The sequence below is a fragment of the Narcine bancroftii genome, chromosome 6 (assembly GCF_036971445.1).
Source record: "Narcine bancroftii isolate sNarBan1 chromosome 6, sNarBan1.hap1, whole genome shotgun sequence".
NCBI lineage: Eukaryota > Metazoa > Chordata > Chondrichthyes > Torpediniformes > Narcinidae > Narcine > Narcine bancroftii.
The window spans coordinates 91,737,946-91,756,591 of record NC_091474.1 but is presented as its reverse complement, the minus strand read 5'-3'; the positions used below and the strand labels follow the sequence as shown (position 1 = coordinate 91,756,591).

At 44.3% G+C, this 18,646-nt stretch overlaps 1 protein-coding gene across 4 annotated transcripts in view; it reads left to right on the top strand.

Moving 5' to 3' along the window:
* LOC138736344 (transmembrane protein 150A) overlaps positions 1-18,030 on the top strand; it is a 49,152-nt gene extending 31,122 nt beyond the window's left edge. For all 4 annotated transcript variants that reach the window (XM_069885699.1, XM_069885700.1, XM_069885698.1 and 1 more), the window contains 2 exons: positions 15,234-15,411; positions 17,538-18,030. In XM_069885699.1, coding sequence (XP_069741800.1) covers positions 15,234-15,411; positions 17,538-17,782 — 423 coding nt within the window. In that variant the 3' untranslated portion in view covers positions 17,783-18,030. The remainder of the gene's footprint in view (positions 1-15,233; positions 15,412-17,537) is intronic.
* Positions 18,031-18,646: the final 616 nt, after the last annotated feature.

Genomic DNA, 18,646 nt, shown 5'->3' with positions numbered 1-18,646 from the left:
TAGACTATTTCCGTTAAGAGGAGGAAAGATTAAAACAAGAGGACATGAGTTAAGAATTAAGGGGCAGAGGTTTAGAGGTAACATGAGGGGGAACTTCTTTATTCAGAGAGTGGTAGCCGTGTGGAATGATCTTCCGGGAGAAATAGTGGCGGCGGAGTCAATTGTATTATTTAAGAAAAGGTTGGACAGGTATATGGATGAGAAGAAGATGGAGGGTTATGGGCATTGTGCAGGGAGGTGGGACTAGAAAGGGGTGTTTGGTTCGGTGCGGACTAGAAGGGCCTAATGGCCTGTTTCCGTGCTGTAATTGTTATGTCTTCTTTGGCTTGGCTTCGCGGACGAAGATTTATGGAGGGGGTAAAAGTCCACGTCAGCTGCAGGCTCGTTTGTGGCTGACAAGTCCGATGCGGGACAGGCAGACACGGTTGCAGCGGCTGCAGGGGAAAATTGGTTGGTTGGGGTTGGGTGTTGGGTTTTTCCTCCTTTGCCTTTTGTCAGAGAGGTGGGCTCTGCGCTCTTCTTCAAAGGAGGTTGCTGCCCGCCAAACTGTGAGGCGCCAAGATGCACGGTTTGAGGCGATATCAGCCCACTGGCGGTGGTCAATGTGGCAGGCACCAAGAGATTTCTTTAGGCAGTCCTTGTACCTTTTCTTTGGTGCACCTCTGTCACGGTGGCCAGTGGAGAGCTTGCCATATAACACGATCTTGGGAAGGCGATGGTCCTCCATTCTGGAGATGTGACCCACCCAGCGCAGCTGGATCTTCAGCAACGTGGACTCGATGCTGTTGACCTCTGCCATCTCGAGTACTTCGACGTTAGGGATGAAAGCGCTCCAATGGATGTTGAGGATGGAGCGGAGACAACGCTGGTGGAAGCGTTCTAGGAGCCGTAGGTGATGCCGGTAGAGGACCCATGATTCGGAGCCGAACAGGAGTGTGGGTATGACAACGGCTCTGTATACGCTTATCTTTGTGAGGTTTTTCAGTTGGTTGTTTTTCCAGACTCTTTTGTGTAGTCTTCCAAAGGCGCTATTTGCCTTGGCGAGTCTGTTGTCTATCTCATTGTCGATCCTTGCATCTGATGAAATGGTGCAGCCGAGATAGTTTTGACCGTTTTGAGTTTTGAGTTTTGTGTGCCCGATGGAGATGTGGGGGGGCTGGTAGTCATGGTGGGGAGCTGGCTGATGGAGGACCTCAGTTTTCTTCAGGCTGACTTCCAGGCCAATACAGTGATCTCTGATACCAGTCATCACCTACTCTCTCTCTCACTCTCTCTCTCTCTCTCTTTCTCTCTCTCTCTCTCTCTCTCTCTCTCTCTCTCTCTCTCTTATGACGTTTACACAGAAATAAAAGAGAAATTCCATTAAAATTTTGCTTACTAACCTCCAGATGGTCGTTTACTCAGGAAGCACTTTGGCACTGCAATCCTGTGTCGTGGAGTTTGAAGGGAGGTGGACCAGTTTCTGATGAGTGCCTGTGGTCAAATCAGACTGTCACTGCTCCATAAAAATGTGAAGGGGTCTTGGTGGAAAATTTACAGAATGGAATTTATCAAATAAATTCTGTGACGACATTTTTTACACTGCCAATGGAGTGGAAAATTTCCAAAAATCTTCTGCTTCTCAGCGGCTGGGTGAAAGTGTGTTCTCTCTCTTTAATATTTGGTGATTAGCACACAGGGACTTCAACATGCACTCCCAGTTCCCTGCTCCATTGGGGTACTGCTCCATGCTAAGTATTCCCACACATTACTACGTTCCCACTCTCAGTGTAGTGATCACCTTACCAACCACTCCTCCAGCAATGTCCACAGTTTGAGTCTGTCAGGGGTCAGTGCTTATAGACAGGACCAAAGAGCAGAGAGGATGGTCTGTTGCACATGGTGGGCTTTTAAAGTGCAGTTAGCTGGGGAGTCTGGCCTAGGTAATCAGTAAGTGATTTAAAGGGGCCGATGGTCAGGTGTGCACTTAATGCGACTTCCAATCAGGTTCCAGACAGCAAGGTCACATGACCCTCCAGAATCCACATGACACCATTGCTCAGGAGTTCTGTATTGCTGCAAAATCAGAATCTGAATAGAATTTATTGTCATGAATAAGTCATAAAATTCGGTGTTTTGCGGCAGCGTCAAAATGCTATAAAAATAACAATAAGAGTGCAGGAAAAGTGAGGCCGTGTCTGTGGTTCATTGATTTTTTTTTTTTTTTTTTTTTTTTAATTTTTTTTATTTTTCACACCATAAATCACATTAGCCATGATATACACAATTTCTTTTTCACACATATACAGTGACTTTTTCTCCCCCCCCCCTTTCCTCCCAAACCACCCCCCCACCCCCCCTCTCATCCATTTTAGGTATACAATCTAGGTTGCATTAATCCAGTCAGACAATGTTGTCATTCAACAAAATTACACCAGAAATTCTACTGAGTCCATTCTTTTCTTTCCTTCTCCTTCCATCAACTTAGATAATGTTTGTCCCCGGTAGGTTTTCGCTATTGTATTTAATGTAAGGCTCCTTTACTTGTTCGAATATTTCAATATTATTTCTTAACCAATATGTTATTTTTTCTAATGGAATACATTTATTCATTTAAATTTGGTAGTTTATTCCTTTTAATTTGGTTATGTATTCCATTAATATTTAAAGACATATAGTTCAGCGTAGCCCTTTTATATTTTGTTTATCTTCTCTTTCCGTTTTTCCATCATTACCTTTCCTCCTTTTCCATTTCTGTTTTCTTATTTTCAACTCTTTATAAGACAACATTCCTACAACATCCAACATTTTCCTTATTCTCCTATTTCTATCTTATTTATTCCCAATCTCCCATTCACCTCCTGAGTTGTCCTTTATCCCTTGTCGGACAACCACATCTCCCCTCTCCATTTGGATTTGCGAATCCACTCGCAAGCGTCAACTGATTTTGCAGTGACCGCTATTTCCCCCCACCCCGCCTCCCCCAGAAAAGATTTCACTTTTCATATGTCACAAAGGTCACTCTTTTAATTCCCTCCTTATTCTCTCTATTCCATTACCTTCCCTTATTAATTCTTGTCTATACTATCTATATTTTCCTCTAAGTACAGATACATTCACGTATGCTCCTTGTCTCTATTCACTCTTATACCTCTTTACCCGCATACATATCAATCGTGATCATTTTTACTCTCATTACCCGTCTTCATCCCTCAGTCTATTTTTGTCTTTACCCACATACATATCAATTGTGATCATCTTAACTCTCATTACCCGTCTTCCTCCCTCAGTCTATTTTTGTAATTGTTCTGCAAATTTTCGTGCTTCTTCTGGATCCGAGAATAGTCTGTTTTGTTGTCCTGGAATAAATATTTTCAATACCGCTGGATGCTTTAGTATGAATTTATACCCTTTCTTCCATAAAATCGCCTTTGCTGTATTGAACTCTTTTCTCTTCTTTAGGAGTTCAAAACTTATATCTGGATAAATGAAGATTTTTTGCCCTTTATACTCCAGTGGTTTGTTGCCCTCTCTTACTTTTTCCATTGTCTTCTCCAGTACCTTTTCTCTTGTAGTATATCTTAGGAATTTTACTACAATCGATCTTGGTTTTTGTTGTGGTTGTGGTTTAGAGGCCAATACTCTATGTGCCCTTTCTATTTCCAATTCTTGCTGTAGTTCTGGACATCCTAGGGTCTTAGGGATCCACTCTTTTATAAACTCCCTCATATTCTTGCCTTCTTCATCTTCCTTAAGGCCCACTATCTTTATGTTATTTCTTCTGTTATGGTTTTCCATTGTATCTATTTTTTGAGCTAGTAGTTCTTGTGTCTCTTTAGTTTTTTTATTAGATTTCTCCAATTTCTTTTTTAAGTCTTCTACCTCCATTTCTGCTGCTACTGCCCGCTCTTCCATCTTGTCCATTTTCTTTCCCATTTCTGTTAAGGTCATCTCCATTTTATTTATTTTCTCTTCTGTGTTGTTTATTCTTTTTCTTAAATCCTTAAATTCCTGTGTTTGCCATTCTTTAAATGATTCCATGTATCCTCTAATAAGAGCAAGTATATCCTTTACCTTGCCTCTCTTTTCTTCTTCTATTTCACCATACTCTTCCTCTTCTTCTTCCTCTGGGTTGGCCATCTGTTGTTTCTTTGTTGCCCTTTCCTCCTCTTCTATCTTGTTTCTGTTGTCTTCTGTGGTCTCTTCTTGCTGCAGGTGTTCTGCAGCTGTCGTTGCCGGCTGTGGAGATCGACTCCCCAGCTGGTCCCCCCTCCCGTCGGTGTGTTTTTTTTCATTCGCATCGCGCATGCGCGAAGTATCGCGCATGCGCGGTTGCGCACTTTTACTCGGCTCTGCGAGCCATTTTTGTAGTCCATTATTTACCGACCTGAGGGAGCGGGTTTCTCTCTCCGCAGCGGGCCTCTTCGGACAGGTAAGGCCTTCACCTTTTTCTTCCTTTGTCTTCTCTTCCTCTCTTCTTACCGTTGCTTTCGATTTTTCTTTTTTTGTCGCCATCTTCTTTCCACCTTTATACTCACTTTTCTGTAACTTTTATTTCTGTGCCTTTGTGTTTTCTCTCGTTTTTCCCGACTTTTCTGGAGAGGGCTGGAGTTCACCGTCCGGCCACTACTCCATCGCGTGACTCCTCCTCTGTGGTTCATTGATGATTCAGGAATCTGATGGCAGCGGGGAAGAAGCTGTCCCTGTTCCGCTGAGTGCTCGTCTTTAGGCTCCTGTACTTTTTCCTGATGGTAGCAGAGTGAAGAGGGAATAGCCTGGGTGGTGGGGGGGTCTTTGAGGACAGAGGCTGCTTTTTTAAGATGCCGCCTCCTGTCGATGTCCTCGATGGAGTGGAGTCTGGTGCCTGTGATGTCGCAGGCCGAGTTAACAACCCTCTGGAGTTTATTCTTGTCCTGAGAGTTGGCACCTCCGTACCAAGCAGTGATGCAACCAGCCAGAATTCTCCCCTTGGTACACCTGTAGAAGTTTATGAGAGTCTTCGGCGACATACTGAACTGCCTCAGACACCTCACACAGTATAACCGCTGGCGAGCCTTCTCTGCGATTGCATCAATCTGGAGGCTCCAGGACAGATCCTCAGACATGTTTACACCCCGGAATTTGAAGTTCTTGACGCTCCACCACTGAGCCCTTGATGAGGACTGGGTCATGTTCCCCTGAAGTCCATAATCATCTCCTTGGTTTTGCTGACATTGAATGCAAGGTTGTTGTCATTACACCATTCAACGAGCTGATCCATCTCCCTCCTGTGAACTTTGTGATTCTCCCGACAACTTGTTGTAGGTAGCATTGGAATTGTGCCTGGCCACACAGTCATGGCTGTATAACGAGTAGAGAAGTGGGCTAAGCACGTGCATGTGTTGATAATCAGTGAGGACGAGACATTTCCACTGACTGGTCTTCTGATGAGAAAGGCAAGGATCCAGTTGCAGAGGTGGGTACAGAGGCCAACAGTTTGTAGCTTCTTGACCAGAACTTAATCCTGGCCACGACCAGCTTTTCAAAGCATTTCATCACAGTAGAAGTTAGTGCTATTGGGCAGTAATCGTTGAGGCAGCTCACACTACTCTTCTTGGGCACCAGGATGATTGATGCCCTTTTGAAGCTGGTGGGAACCTCTGACTATAGCAATGAGAGGTTGAAAATGTCTGTGAACATTCCGGCTAGTTGGTTGGTGCAGATTTCCAGTGCCCTGCCAGGTTTGCCATCATGGCCTGATGCCTTGCAAGGGTTCACCCTCTTGAATGATGTTCTCATCTCACCCTCTTAGACACATATCACAGAGCCCTCAGCCTTTTCAGGGATACTAGTAAGAACTGTCTGGTTCTTCTTCTCAAAATGGGCATAGAAGGTGTTCAGCTCATCCAGTAGTGAAGCATCACAGTCATCTATAGTGTTCGCCCTTGCTTTGTATGCTGTAATGGCCGACGCTTCCTGCCATAACTGGTGTGTATCTGTCTCTGTCTCTAGCTTTCTTTGGAATTGCCACTTTGCTTCAGATATGGCCTTCTGCAGGTCATACCTGGACTTGTAAAGATCTCGATCCCCAGCCTTAAACACCCTTGTTCTTGACCTCAGCCCGGTACGTGTGTGTGGGCCCACACTCATCCATGCAGGTCTTGATGAAGTCAGTGACACCTGTTGCATATTCATTCAAGTCTATGGATGAGTTCTTGGACATGGTCCAGTCCACTGATTCAAAGCAAATGCTCCTCTGCCTCCCTCAACCATACTTTTGCCGTCTTCACCACTGGTGCTGTGGCCTTCGGTCTCTGCTTGTACGTCGGGAGTGGAAGTACAACTAAATGATTGGACTTGCCGAAGTGCGGTTGTGATCTGGCTCAATAGGCGTTCTTCATGGTGGCGGAGCAATGGTTGAGTGTGTTGGTTCCCCTGGTCTCGCTTGTGACGTGTTGGTGGTAGTTTGTCAGAGAATTCTTCAGGTTGGCCTGAGTGAAGTCTCCCAGAGTGATCAGGAAGGCATCACAGTGCTCAGTCCCTCCAGTGCCCAGCCTGACATTACTTGGAGCAGAATGTGACCAGGATGATGGGGACAGGTAGAATGGGTGCCACTTGGCTGCTAGATGTCCCGGGTTAGGGGAGCAGGACTGGGACATGATGGTCATGTCTGGGCACCATGATGAATTGATGATGACACAAACACCGCTTCCCCCTGGTTTTCCAGAAGCCAGTGTTCGGTCAGTGCAACGGGAGGGGGTAGCCCTTGGGCTGCAGCGCCATGTCCGGAATGTCTGCATTTAGCCATGTTTCTGTAAAGGAGACCATGCAGCACCCCCTGATGTCTCTCTGATGTTGAAGTCTGACTTGGAGTTCATCATGTTTGTTTTCCGGGGTCTGTATGTGGGCCAGGAGGATGGTATGAGGCGGTAGAGCTTGACCTGTAGCCCCTGCTTCTGCATTCAGGTGGTCGGGTCTTCTTTACCTGGCCCGTGGGACCACTGCTGCTAGTTCCCACGGTGTTTAAATGGTCCACGCGCTGAGCCTTTAAATCCTCTGCAATGTTTAAATGTGCCGAACGTCTGCTGTCTGCGACTCCTGGAAAGTTTAAATGGCCTGATGGCTGGCTGTTTAAAATTCCCGCGGTGGTGGTGTTGAACTTGCAGGAGCTGTTTAAAGGCCCCACGGCCTGACGGAGACTGCCAATTCCGCCGATTTCAAGGTCTGCCAGCGATCTTAGGACACCCATGTTGTGAGGTAAGTTTGATTTTTGTGTTTCTCATGACCAATTAACTAGCTAACCCCAGTACATCTTTGGGACCTGGGTGGAAACCGGAGCACCCAGAGGAAATCCACGCAGACAGGGGGAATATCCTTCCAGACAGCAGGAGATTCGAACCTGGGTCGCTGACTTTGTAAGAGCACTGTTATTATTTTAAAATTGGTTTTGATCAGTTTTCACCCTTGAAGAATTGTTAGTCATCTGGCACAGTTATTTTCCCTTGTTTGAATCTGCTCTCCTGTTCACATATTGCTCAACAATTTGCTGCTGTTCAGTGTTTTATTTTACTGTCAGGATAGTTTCAGGCAATAAACTGAGATTGGCAAAGATAAGTTGATACTTGTCAATGCAGGTGAATCATGATTGTCAACAAGATCTGACTTTATGAATCTGAGTGAAGATCAGTGACCTAAAATTTTCTGTCCACAAATACTGACTCGTTAGTTTTCCACCATTTGCTATATTCTGTTTCCCAGCAGCCGCACTCTATTGAATAGAGTAGTCCATTGTCAATTGTACTGAGATACGGTTGAAAAATGTTTTTTGGCATGCTATCCAGGCAAGTCAAGCAATAACAGATAGTGCCAGAATAAAAATGGGGGAATGGCATAACAATAAAAGAAAAGTTGAGAGTACAGTGTCACATTTAAAACAGTTCAAGTTCATTAACATCCAATTGTACAAGTACAACCTGATGAAACAACCTTCTCCAGTTCTAAGTGCAAAAACGTGCAAACACATATAGAGACAAACGGTATATATGCAGTACATGTATAAAAATACATTAACATAGCTTTAGAATCTCGGAGGGTCAGTGTGAGCAGTTCCTTTGGTCGTTCAGCATTCTCACTGCCCACAGGAAGAAGCTGTTCCTCAGCCCGGTGGTGCTGGCTCTGATCCTCCTGTATCTCTATCCCGATGGGAGCAGCTGTATGCGGGGTGGAAGGGGTCCTAACAATTTTGTGTGCATTATCAAGTCCAAAGGGAGTAATTATAAGATAGCGAAGCGGAGTGGGAAATTAGAGGATTGGGAAACCTTCAAAGAACATCAGAGGGTAACTAAGAAAGCCATAAGAGACGGGAAAATGAAGTACGAGAGGAAATTAGCAGATAATATTGCAGAGGATAGCAAAAGCTTTTTTAAGTATGTGAAGAGGAAGAAATTGGTTCGGTCTAAAATTGGCCCTTTGAAAATGGGCAAGGGTGAAATTATTACCGGAAACAAGGAGATGGCAGAGGAATTTAACAAATACATTGCGCTAATCGCTAACTACTGTTTGTCTCGCTAAAATGCTTTCCCAAACAGAACTTTGTTAACAATGATAGCTGGGAAGCAAATGTTATTCCCCCCACCCCCCTTTTCCATTGAAAATGAAAATGAAAATTATGTGGGCGGAATGAATATCTGCTGGCTGTACAACAGAGAACAGGGTGTCAGGGAGATTGTGTCGGTTTTGATGAGATCAAAAGATTAAACCAAAAGATGAAATGTAAATTTTATTTGATCATGTTGAAATGATTGTGAAATTTACCATTCTCATTCAAGAGCATTAAGTGTGAAGATATTCATACATAATGAATTGTGACATTTTAAAATGTTTTTTGGGAAGGTGACCACATGATAAAGATGCTTTGATGCCAGCAGTTTACTCAAATTCACTGAAATCCAGTGCAGCTGCTGTAATTCAGGAACTCATTGTCCTGTTGGATTCAGGATTGAACATGCACAGTATTAAAATAACCCCTCCCCTCCCCTCCCCTCCCCCACCCATGTCTGGTCTTCTGAGGACAATAATTAGAATATATTCAAGTTCTATCCATCTAATATGCACGTATGTCTGTCTGTGTCTATTCGTCTGTTCTCCATGCAGATCAATATGAGCGCTCTAGAAATGTCCAAGGAGGTTCAGTAGGAGTAACATTTGATGCTGAATGTCATGACCACATTGAATTTAACCTTTACATGAATTCAAAAATGTTTTTTGACCAGCTTGCTCTGACTTGCATGACTGTTGACTATAATTGTGGTAACATTTGATGCTGAACGTCATGACCACATTGAATTGAACCTTTAAGGTCATAGGAAGTTCAAATGTACATACAGAATAAAAACAAGTGGCCAAACCCGGTTCAATATGGTCCCAAAGCAGCGAAGCAACCTTGGGAATGGCTCCTCACCAGCCAAAGGAGAAAGCAAGGGACAGCAGAGGAAAATCAGCCTCACCTCCAGACATACAAGGAGCAGGCAGCAGGAAACAGAACATGTGCTCAGGCCTCTAGACAGGCAAAGGGGCAGGCAGCAGGAAACAGGATGGCAACACCAGGCCTGCCTCAGTGCTCAGGCCTCCAGACAAACGAGGATCAGGCAGCAGGAAACAGAGTTACCATGAAGTTTTTTTGGGTATTTTGCTTCAACCATGTAGTCAACAACTGAGTGTTTTATTTCCTGCATATCCTGCAAGTATAGAATAATTAGTTTTTAAATTCTTGTCAATTCTAGACGAGGCACATGATCTGAACTAATATTTCACCACAGAATCCTCTGTCTCAAATATTGGCTAGTCAAGTCAGGTTTATTGTCATCTGATTGTACAAGTTCAACCCGATGAAACAGTGTTCTCCGGTCCTCGGTGCAAAACACACAGACACACAACCAGACATTACACACATACAGACAGACAATATACACGCAGGACAGATATTCAAATATACAAATAAATAAATATTGATTTATACAAATGAGAGTCTTGGATGGTCAGTGTGAGCAGTTCATTTGGTTGTTTATCATTCTCACTGCCCGTGGGAAGAAGCTGTTCCTCAGCCTGGTGGTGCTGGCTCTGATCCTCCTGTATCTTTCCCAACAGGAGCAGCTGAAAGATGTGTGCAGGGTGGAAGGGGTCCACAATGATTTTGTGCCTCTCTTCAGAAAACAATCCTGGTCGATCACGTTGATGGAGGGAAGGGGGAGGGAGGAGGGAGACTCCAGTGATCTTCACTGTCACTCTTCTCTTCTTTGGCTTGGCTTCGCGGACGAAGATTTAGGGAGGGGGTAAATGTCCATGTCAGCTGCAGGCTTAGGGTCCTGTTTAACCTCAACCTGACTAATCCACATTCCCCAAATGGTGTCAGATTTCTTGGTGTTTGTGTGAAATCTACTTGTGTGCTCATTATGTTTTTGAGGTTTGTCGAGCTTGTATTTCTGTGCATTCCTTTTGAAGATTACAAATCATATTTGTTTCACTTTTTATCTTTTGAGAACATATTTTCTGTTGGTCTGACCTTGGTGTGAACTTTACATTTGTAGCACTTTGAATCAGGCTGGGTTGATGGTTTACACTGCCCTCTCCTGTTAAAGCATTGGAATTTAATTTAGACATACAGCACGGTTACAGGCCCTTCCAGCCCATGAGCTCGTGCTGCCCAATTACAATTAACCTACACCACCCCCTTCCAGTACGTAATGCTATGCTCTTCATCAGTTGCCTGTTTTTGTCCCTCCCGGCAGAGAGGATGAAAAATAGTCTCACTGGTTTAATTGTTCCTCTTAAAAATAAAATGGGCTTTCTCCAGGGGCTCCCACCATTCAAAGCGTACCTGGGCTGTAGGTTAATGGGGTATGTTTTCTCCGGGGGTTCTGGTTTCCTCCCACTGTTTGAAACGTACCAGGGGGTTTAGGTTAGATGGATGTAAATTGGGCAGTAAGAACTCGTAGGCCGAAATGGTCTGCTACCGTGTTGTATGTCTAAATTAAAAAAAAACTACAGAGACATGGTCGGAGGAAGGGCTGGATTGGTAATTCAATATTCGAGGGTCAAGAAGACTGAGGCATTAGAGGGGAGGAATCAAAAAAGGAGTAGGCTTCGCAATATTGATTGACTGTCGCTGTAGCAACAAGGGAGGGCGTCCTCTTCAAATGAGGCCTTTTGGATAGAGATTACAAATGAAAAAAGGGGCAAACACTGCCGGATTTACACTGCAAGTCTCCTTACAGCCAGTGGGTGACAGAACATGCAGGTAGAATCGCAGCAGAGAAGAGTTCGGAATCAGAATTTATTGTCATGAACGTGCCACGAAACGCATTGTTTTGTGGCAGCGTCACAGTGCAAACATTTATATAAACCACTTTACTAAATAAATAAAAATAGTGCAAGAAAAAAAGTCACAGGCAAAGTGAGGCAGTGTTTGATGGCAGCAGGGAAGAAGCTGTCCTTGGGGTGCTGGATGCTCGTCTTCAGATTCCTGGACCTTTTTCCCAATGGTAGCAGAGTGAAGAGGGTATGGCCTGGGTGGTGGAGTTTTTGTGAGCTTACCAGATGCTTTCTTGAGATGTCAGCTCTCGAAGGTGTACTCGATAGAGTGAAGTCGGGTACCTGTGATGTCCCAGGCCAGTTAACAACCCTCTGGGGTTTTTTTCTTGTCCTGAGCGTTGGCACCTCCATACCAGGCGGTGATGCAAACAGACAGAATGTTCTCCACCTGTAGAAGTTTATGAGAGTCTTCGGTGACGTACTGAACCTCCTTAAAATCCTTACAAAATATAGCTGTTGGTGAGCCTACGTCGTGATTGCAACAACACAGAGGCTCCAGGACAGATCCTCAGAGATGTTGATACCCAGGAATTTGAAGTTCTTGGGCCTCTCCACTGCCAATCCCTCAATGAGGACTGGGTCGTGATCTCCTGATTACAGCAGAGAAGCAGATCCTTTGACACTCTGAGTCTGCACTGAGGCATGAGATGGATAGGGTGAGAGGAATAGAAATAGTTAATTACCTGACGAAAGGCCCCGGGCCTGAACCCTTTACATCATGGATGCTGCATGACCTACTGAGTTTCCAGTACATTTGTGCACTGCCTTCGACCCCAGGGTGAGAAGAGTAGGGGATTTCAGCTTCCACAAGATGAACAGCTTAGCATGGAAGAATTACAGGGCGTGGAATATTTTGAAATGCGTCCAGAAGTTTCTGAGAGTTCGTTGATTTTCCTACTAATTTCAGGGAATAATTCCAGCAGTGAAGCATCTGTAGGTGAACATTTTTTTGACACTGACAAAATTTCTAAGTTTCAAGCTGGTGATGAAAACGTATAAAAGTGATTTGCAAATTAAAATACTGAACTGGTAGATGCTGATTCCACAGATAAGCCGATCTGGCAAATGTACACTGAGCTTCACACCCAATAAATCAGTGAAATAATGAGATGAAAGATTGGGAAGGCACATCCAGGGATATAAAGGACCCTGTGTAGACAGCAAATTTTCAATTTTAGTTTAGACATTTCTTTGGCTTGGCTTCGCGGACGAAGATTTATGGAGGGGGTAAAAAGTCCACGTCAGCTGCAGGCTCGTTTGTGGCTGACAAGTCCGATGCGGGACAGGCAGACACGATTGCAGCGGTTGCAAGGGAAAATTGGTTGGTTGGGGTTGGGTGTTGGGTTTTTCCTCCTTTGCCTTTTGTCAGTGAGGTGGGCTCTGCGGTCTTCTTCAAAGGAGGTTGCTGCCCGCCAAACTGTGAGGCGCCAAGATGCACGGTTTGAGGCGTTATCAGCCCACTGGCGGTGGTCAATGTGGCAGGCACCAAGAGATTTCTTTAGGCAGTCCTTGTACCTTTTCTTTGGTGCACCTCTGTCACGGTGGCCAGTGGAGAGCTCGCCATATAATACGATCTTGGGAAGGCGATGGTCCTCCATTCTGGAGACGTGACCCATCCAGCGCAGCTGGATCTTCAGCAGCGTGGACTCGATGCTGTCGACCTCTGCCATCTCGAGTACTTCAACGTTAGGGGTGTAAGCGCTCCAATGGATGTTGAGGATGGAGCGACATATAGCACGGTAAAAGGCCATTTTGTTTTCGAATCCACGCCACCCGCTTTACACCCATTTAACCTAAACCCCTGATGCATTTTGAAGGGTGTGAGGAAACTTGAGCCCCCGGAGAAAACACACGTGGACACGGGGAGAACATACAAACTCCTTACAGACAGTGTGGGATTCGAACCCAGGTCCGTCCAGATTGCTCCCGCTGTAAAGGTGTTAACAACTGTACCGCAGTGTTATGATAAAGAAATAAAAGTTAAGTAAATTGCAGGTATCAGGTGCTGAAAATAGGAATATTTAATGTGAAGTGGAATCACTTTGAAAAGAAATTTAGGAGGACCAAGAAGGGTCACAAAATATCACTGGAGGACAAGATTAAGGAAAATCTCAAGGCATTTTATATTAAGGGCAAGGGTAAAAGAAAGGTTAATGGATGGGAGGGATATTGATGGTTTTGGTGCAGGTCAATGGGTCTAGGCAGAATAATGGTTCTGAATGGCCTTTTACTGCACTGTCGTGTTATATGCTTCTGTGACTCCTTAACGATCAAATAGGCTATTGGTTTTCAAACTTTTTCTTTCAGCTCGCATACCAGTTTAATTAATCCCTATGCCATAGGTGCTCCATGATTAGTAAGGGATTGCTTAAGGTGGTATGCGAGCAGAAAGAAAAAGGTTTGAAAAGCACTGTTTTAATAGTCCCTAATTGACTCGTTATGTGCACGGTTTCAGAACTCCAAAGGGAAATGGGACAATTTTTCTCAAGCAAAATATTTCGGTAATAATCTGGTCTTGAGCATTAGTTCTCAACCTTCCCTTCCCACTCGCATCCCACATTAAGTAACCCCTTACTAATCACAGAGCACCAATGGCATAGAGATTATTTAAGGTGAGAAAAAGGTTGCAAACCACCTCGATAGGTAATCCGCACATGCTTAGAACTTGAGAATGTGGATGGTCTTAAATGAATACTGAGTCTTGTAGTGTTGCACATTGTAGAAACTGGCCCTTCAGCCCATTGCATGTGTGCCAGCCATCATGCCTGTTGTACTCAATGCCTTAGCTGACAAACACCACATCTGTGTTCATTAAGGAGCAAATCATTATAGTTGGAGATTTCATTTGGGAAAGTAAAATTGTCCTGTACATAAAGACAATATCAAATGAGGAGGTATTAGATATCCTAGTGGGCATGAAGGTGAATAAATCCTATGCTTTAATGGGAAGCAAGAGGGAAAATTATTAAGGCCCTGACGGATATATTCATGGGTGAGGTGATGGATTCCAGCCAATAAAGGACAACAGGAACAAACTAGGAAATGGAAGCTGGTGAGTCTAACGCTTGTATTAGGGAAGGGGACATATGTATCTACACTAGGAAAGGTGAGAATCGACCAGGGAGAGTCAGCATGGCTTTGTCTGGGTCATATGGCCAGGAATTTTCACTTTCCTAACTCTCGCATCCAAACTTCTCTACCTTTCTTCCCCTCTGTCTAATTGACCTTTTTCATCATCTGAATTCACTTTAATAATGCTCAATCTGCCATGTTAAAAGTATCATGCAATTGGATGTTCCCTGCCATCAAGTTCAGAAACCCATTTGCTCTGATAGTTGAAAATTTAGGGAGGCGTCTTGGGGCACTCTATAAATGCACGTTGATTTTTCTGTGCCCCTAAAATAAGATAGTGTTTCTGCTTATATATAACTGTGCAATATGAAGCGACATCACTTGATATTGATTCAGTTGCTCCTGCTGGTGGTGAAACATCTCACTTGTATCGTTAAAATGTAGACATACAGCACGGTAACAAGTCCCTCTGGCCCATGAGCCTGTGCCACCCAATTAACCTACAAACCCTGAATGTTTTGAAGGTTGGGAGAAAACCGAAGCTCCCGATGGAAACCCACGCAGACCCGGATTCGAACTTGGGTCACTGGTGCTGGAGTAGCATTGCTCTAACCGTGCCGCTCCTCAATAAAATTTTTCAAATTTTGATTTACTTTTGGCTGAAACTAAACCCCGTGAGTTTATCCTCACCTGGATTATGTGGTTTTGAAACTAGGGATGTTTCGGTGCAGTTTGGCGAGAAGGAGCTGCTTTCAGCAGAGGTGACCTTTCGATGAGGAAATGTGAAAGAAAATGGTGTGTATTTATCAGCTGCATTTTTCTTTTGTCTACAGGTCGACAACGCCAAAATCCTACACTATGTTGGTGCTGGGGTAGGATTTCCCAGCAGTATGTTGTTCATCTGTTTCCAGTCTGCCCTCACCTACAAGATTGCAAAGAATCCACTGGACTATCGGATAGGTCACTGCCGTTTTCTCCTCACCATCGTGGCCTTCATCAACCTTGTCCTTAGTATCCTTTCCATGAAGCAAGTGCTCATCAGTATGACCAGCGATACATTCATAACACCATGTCTTTGGAGCAAGAATAGGCTATTCAGCCCATCTGTCCTGCAATTTAATCACGAGCTGATCCATTTTTCCCACTGCCCGGCCTTCTCCCCATAACCTTTGATGCCCTGGCTAATCAAGAACCTATTAATCCTTGCCTTAAATACACCCAAGGACCTGACCTCCACAGCCGTCTGTGGCAACAAATGTTGCCACCCTCTGGCTGAAGAAATTCCTCCGCATCTCTGTTATAACCAGGCGCCCTTTCATCCTGAAGTGGTGCCCTCTTGTCCTAGATTCTCCCACATGGGAAACAACCTTTCTATATCTACTCCGTCTACACCTTTCAACATTCTTAGTCACTCACATACCAGACCACAACAATCCACCGAGTTGAAACTACACAAATATTTTATGTTTTCTTGACCTTTTACAAACATCGCCTCACTTCATTTTCAGGCTGTTCTGACTCTCAATTCAATGTAATTTTGTTTTACCTGATCTTTACACAAAAAAAATCTTACATACAGGCCATCTCGGCCCACGAGTTTGTACCAGGGATGTAGGGCGACACGGACTCGTGGGCCGACATGGCCTGTATGTCTAAATTAAAAATTAAAAGGTTGCCCACCCACCCATGTTGAAGGAAGACGAATCAGTACATAAGGACTGTTGAAACATCTTTCAGCTCTGCCCCTTCCTCAGATCTCATGCCTTGTTGTGTTTTCATACTGATACGAATGCATCAAGAATTATTGAATATTTTCAGCACTTTTTGTTTCTATTAAACGTACTGATGGATTTTTCTGATAACGTATCCTTGCCCCATTGAAGATATTCCCTCTCACAGCATTACACCCGATAGCGGGCACAACTTCAAATTAAAAGCTTTACAACGGAGATGAGGGGAATTTTTCTTCAGCCAGTCTGTCAAACCCCTTCAGGACAGTTTGTGGGGTAGAGCCTCAACCTTAGGCAGCTTGATGACTGTTTTTGCCACCAGCTTATGAGTGAGGTAGCCGGCAAGGTTGTTTGCCCATTTCTAGTATCTGACCTGTGGGCCATGACCTTAGCCACTGAATCAGTGACATGTTCACGTCAACGTAATCCTGCCCAATATTCTGAAATGTCAAACAGATCACAAAATACCCTGAAGTGTGATTTTAACCCTTTGGACTCCATATCCCCGGTTTCAGGGATTACCAACTATGGTGCGCTGTTGGTCAGAAGCGAACACACAAAACCAAAAGACTGTACAACAGGCTTTATTCATCATAAACTTCCACAGAGGCAGCTGTGAGGAGAGCTGCTGTAAACTCTGAGAGAGTCTTTGAAGGGCTGGCTCAGGCTTATATCCTGGAAGATGATTGACACCCGACCGGGTGGTGTTTGGTCTATTCAGGTCGGCTGATTGACAGCCGGTCATGTGTTGTCTTGTCCCTATGCTCTTCTGCAGGTACAGAGGTTTCCCTCTTCAGTAGGCCAGTGGTGTACCACCACACCAACAAGTGCATATACTGTGTCCCCGGTTTCTGGGACTGGTTTTATATCAGCGTCGGTGCCAGAATGAATGTTGGGAGGGGGCACAGTGCGACACTCATAAACTCGCTTGGGGGTGGTGGGGGCTGTTACCATCATCCGCCCATCTCCAATGTAGGTGCCGAGAGCACTGCTTTTATGGTGTTAAGCATCATAGCCACTAGTGATGCTTGACGAATGCTGCCTGGAACAGGTGGAGGGTTGCTAGTGTGCATCAAGCTAGATGCTAGTGATGCTGGAGGGGGCGGGGGTGGGTCTGATTGTGAGCGCTGGCTGCGAATGTACGGGGGGGTGCACAGCACCTTGCTTCAGTGGGGGCAATGCCCACAGATGCACCTCCTTGGTGCCAACCCTGTTTTATACCCAACCACCAGCTGGTTCATACTGAATTTTAGTCTTTCCTACTATAGTTTACCCATGAATCCAGTCCAGAAAGGCTAAAAGTGACCTGAATCCAGAGGGTCCAATAATCAACAGAATGCATTGTAGAAATTCATTATGAAGGTAACATCATTATTCAGTGTATAATTCCTTAATACTGTCATTAAGCTGGGGTCTTCTTCATTCAGGAGAGGTCAGATCTTCAGCATGCAGCAGCTATTTGTGAGTGGGTCTTCACCATCATTATCCTCATTTTTTATGGGACTTTCGCCGTGGAGTTTGGTTCTATTACTGAGAAGACCCTTCTTGAAATGCTGACAAAAGAAGCCAAGAAGGCCCATTGTAAATCAGACAACAGCAGAGTGTCCAGTGCACACGTCAACTGCACCCAAGACGCAATGGCTATGATCTAGACTTCAAAATGTTAGCTGGCAGGTTGATCTATTCTGTTGTATCTCTATCTTTGCCTTAAAGCAGCACAAGCCACCACCACCCCACGTGATCAGGGTACCTGTCGAACATTTCTATTCAGTTTAAAATTATCGCAGATTCTTGAAGGCATCCTGAGGGGACCAAGCTTGTCCATTTCCATTGGTATCTTTGAAACATTTGTCTGAAATTTAAGTTGTTTTTAAATAAAGGTTTGATTTTTATAACAAAATGAATTATATATTTTTGACAGCGATTGAATATGTGAAAGAATTTTTAACTTTGAGGTGTTTCTAGCGCTGATCAATCTGTAAATGGACAGCGAACCATTCAAATTTCAATTATAAAGATAACTTGATAAAAGGCGTTCCATTTAGTACTGATTCCTTATCATGATCTCCTCCTTATCCAGAACCTCAAAATCCACTGAATTCATAGTTTCACCTCTGTCTTCCAGTTGTTAGGCCTTCAACTTTTAGCTTAGAATATTTTTAATAACCTTCCCTGCTGCTGCACGTCTCTCTTTTTTTAAGACGCCATCAATTACCTCAGTATTGCCTAAGCATATGTAACTATATTGGCTCACATGAGCGCAATCTGAGAGGAATCTTGAATAAACCAGACATACTTTTTGGAACTTGCTGTGGTTCCTCTGTGTTTACTCTGCACAGACTTCACCTTGTTCCAGCGTAAACCTGGGACCCATAACAAGTCAAAGAAGCTGTCAAGAGTAACAAAGTAGTCAAATGCATCAAGTGATCGCATACTTGTGGTTGAAGGGTGAGTAATGGTCCTTTTAAAGCACAGATGTGTAACGACTGGGCTCAAGTTCAAACTTTGACACGGGA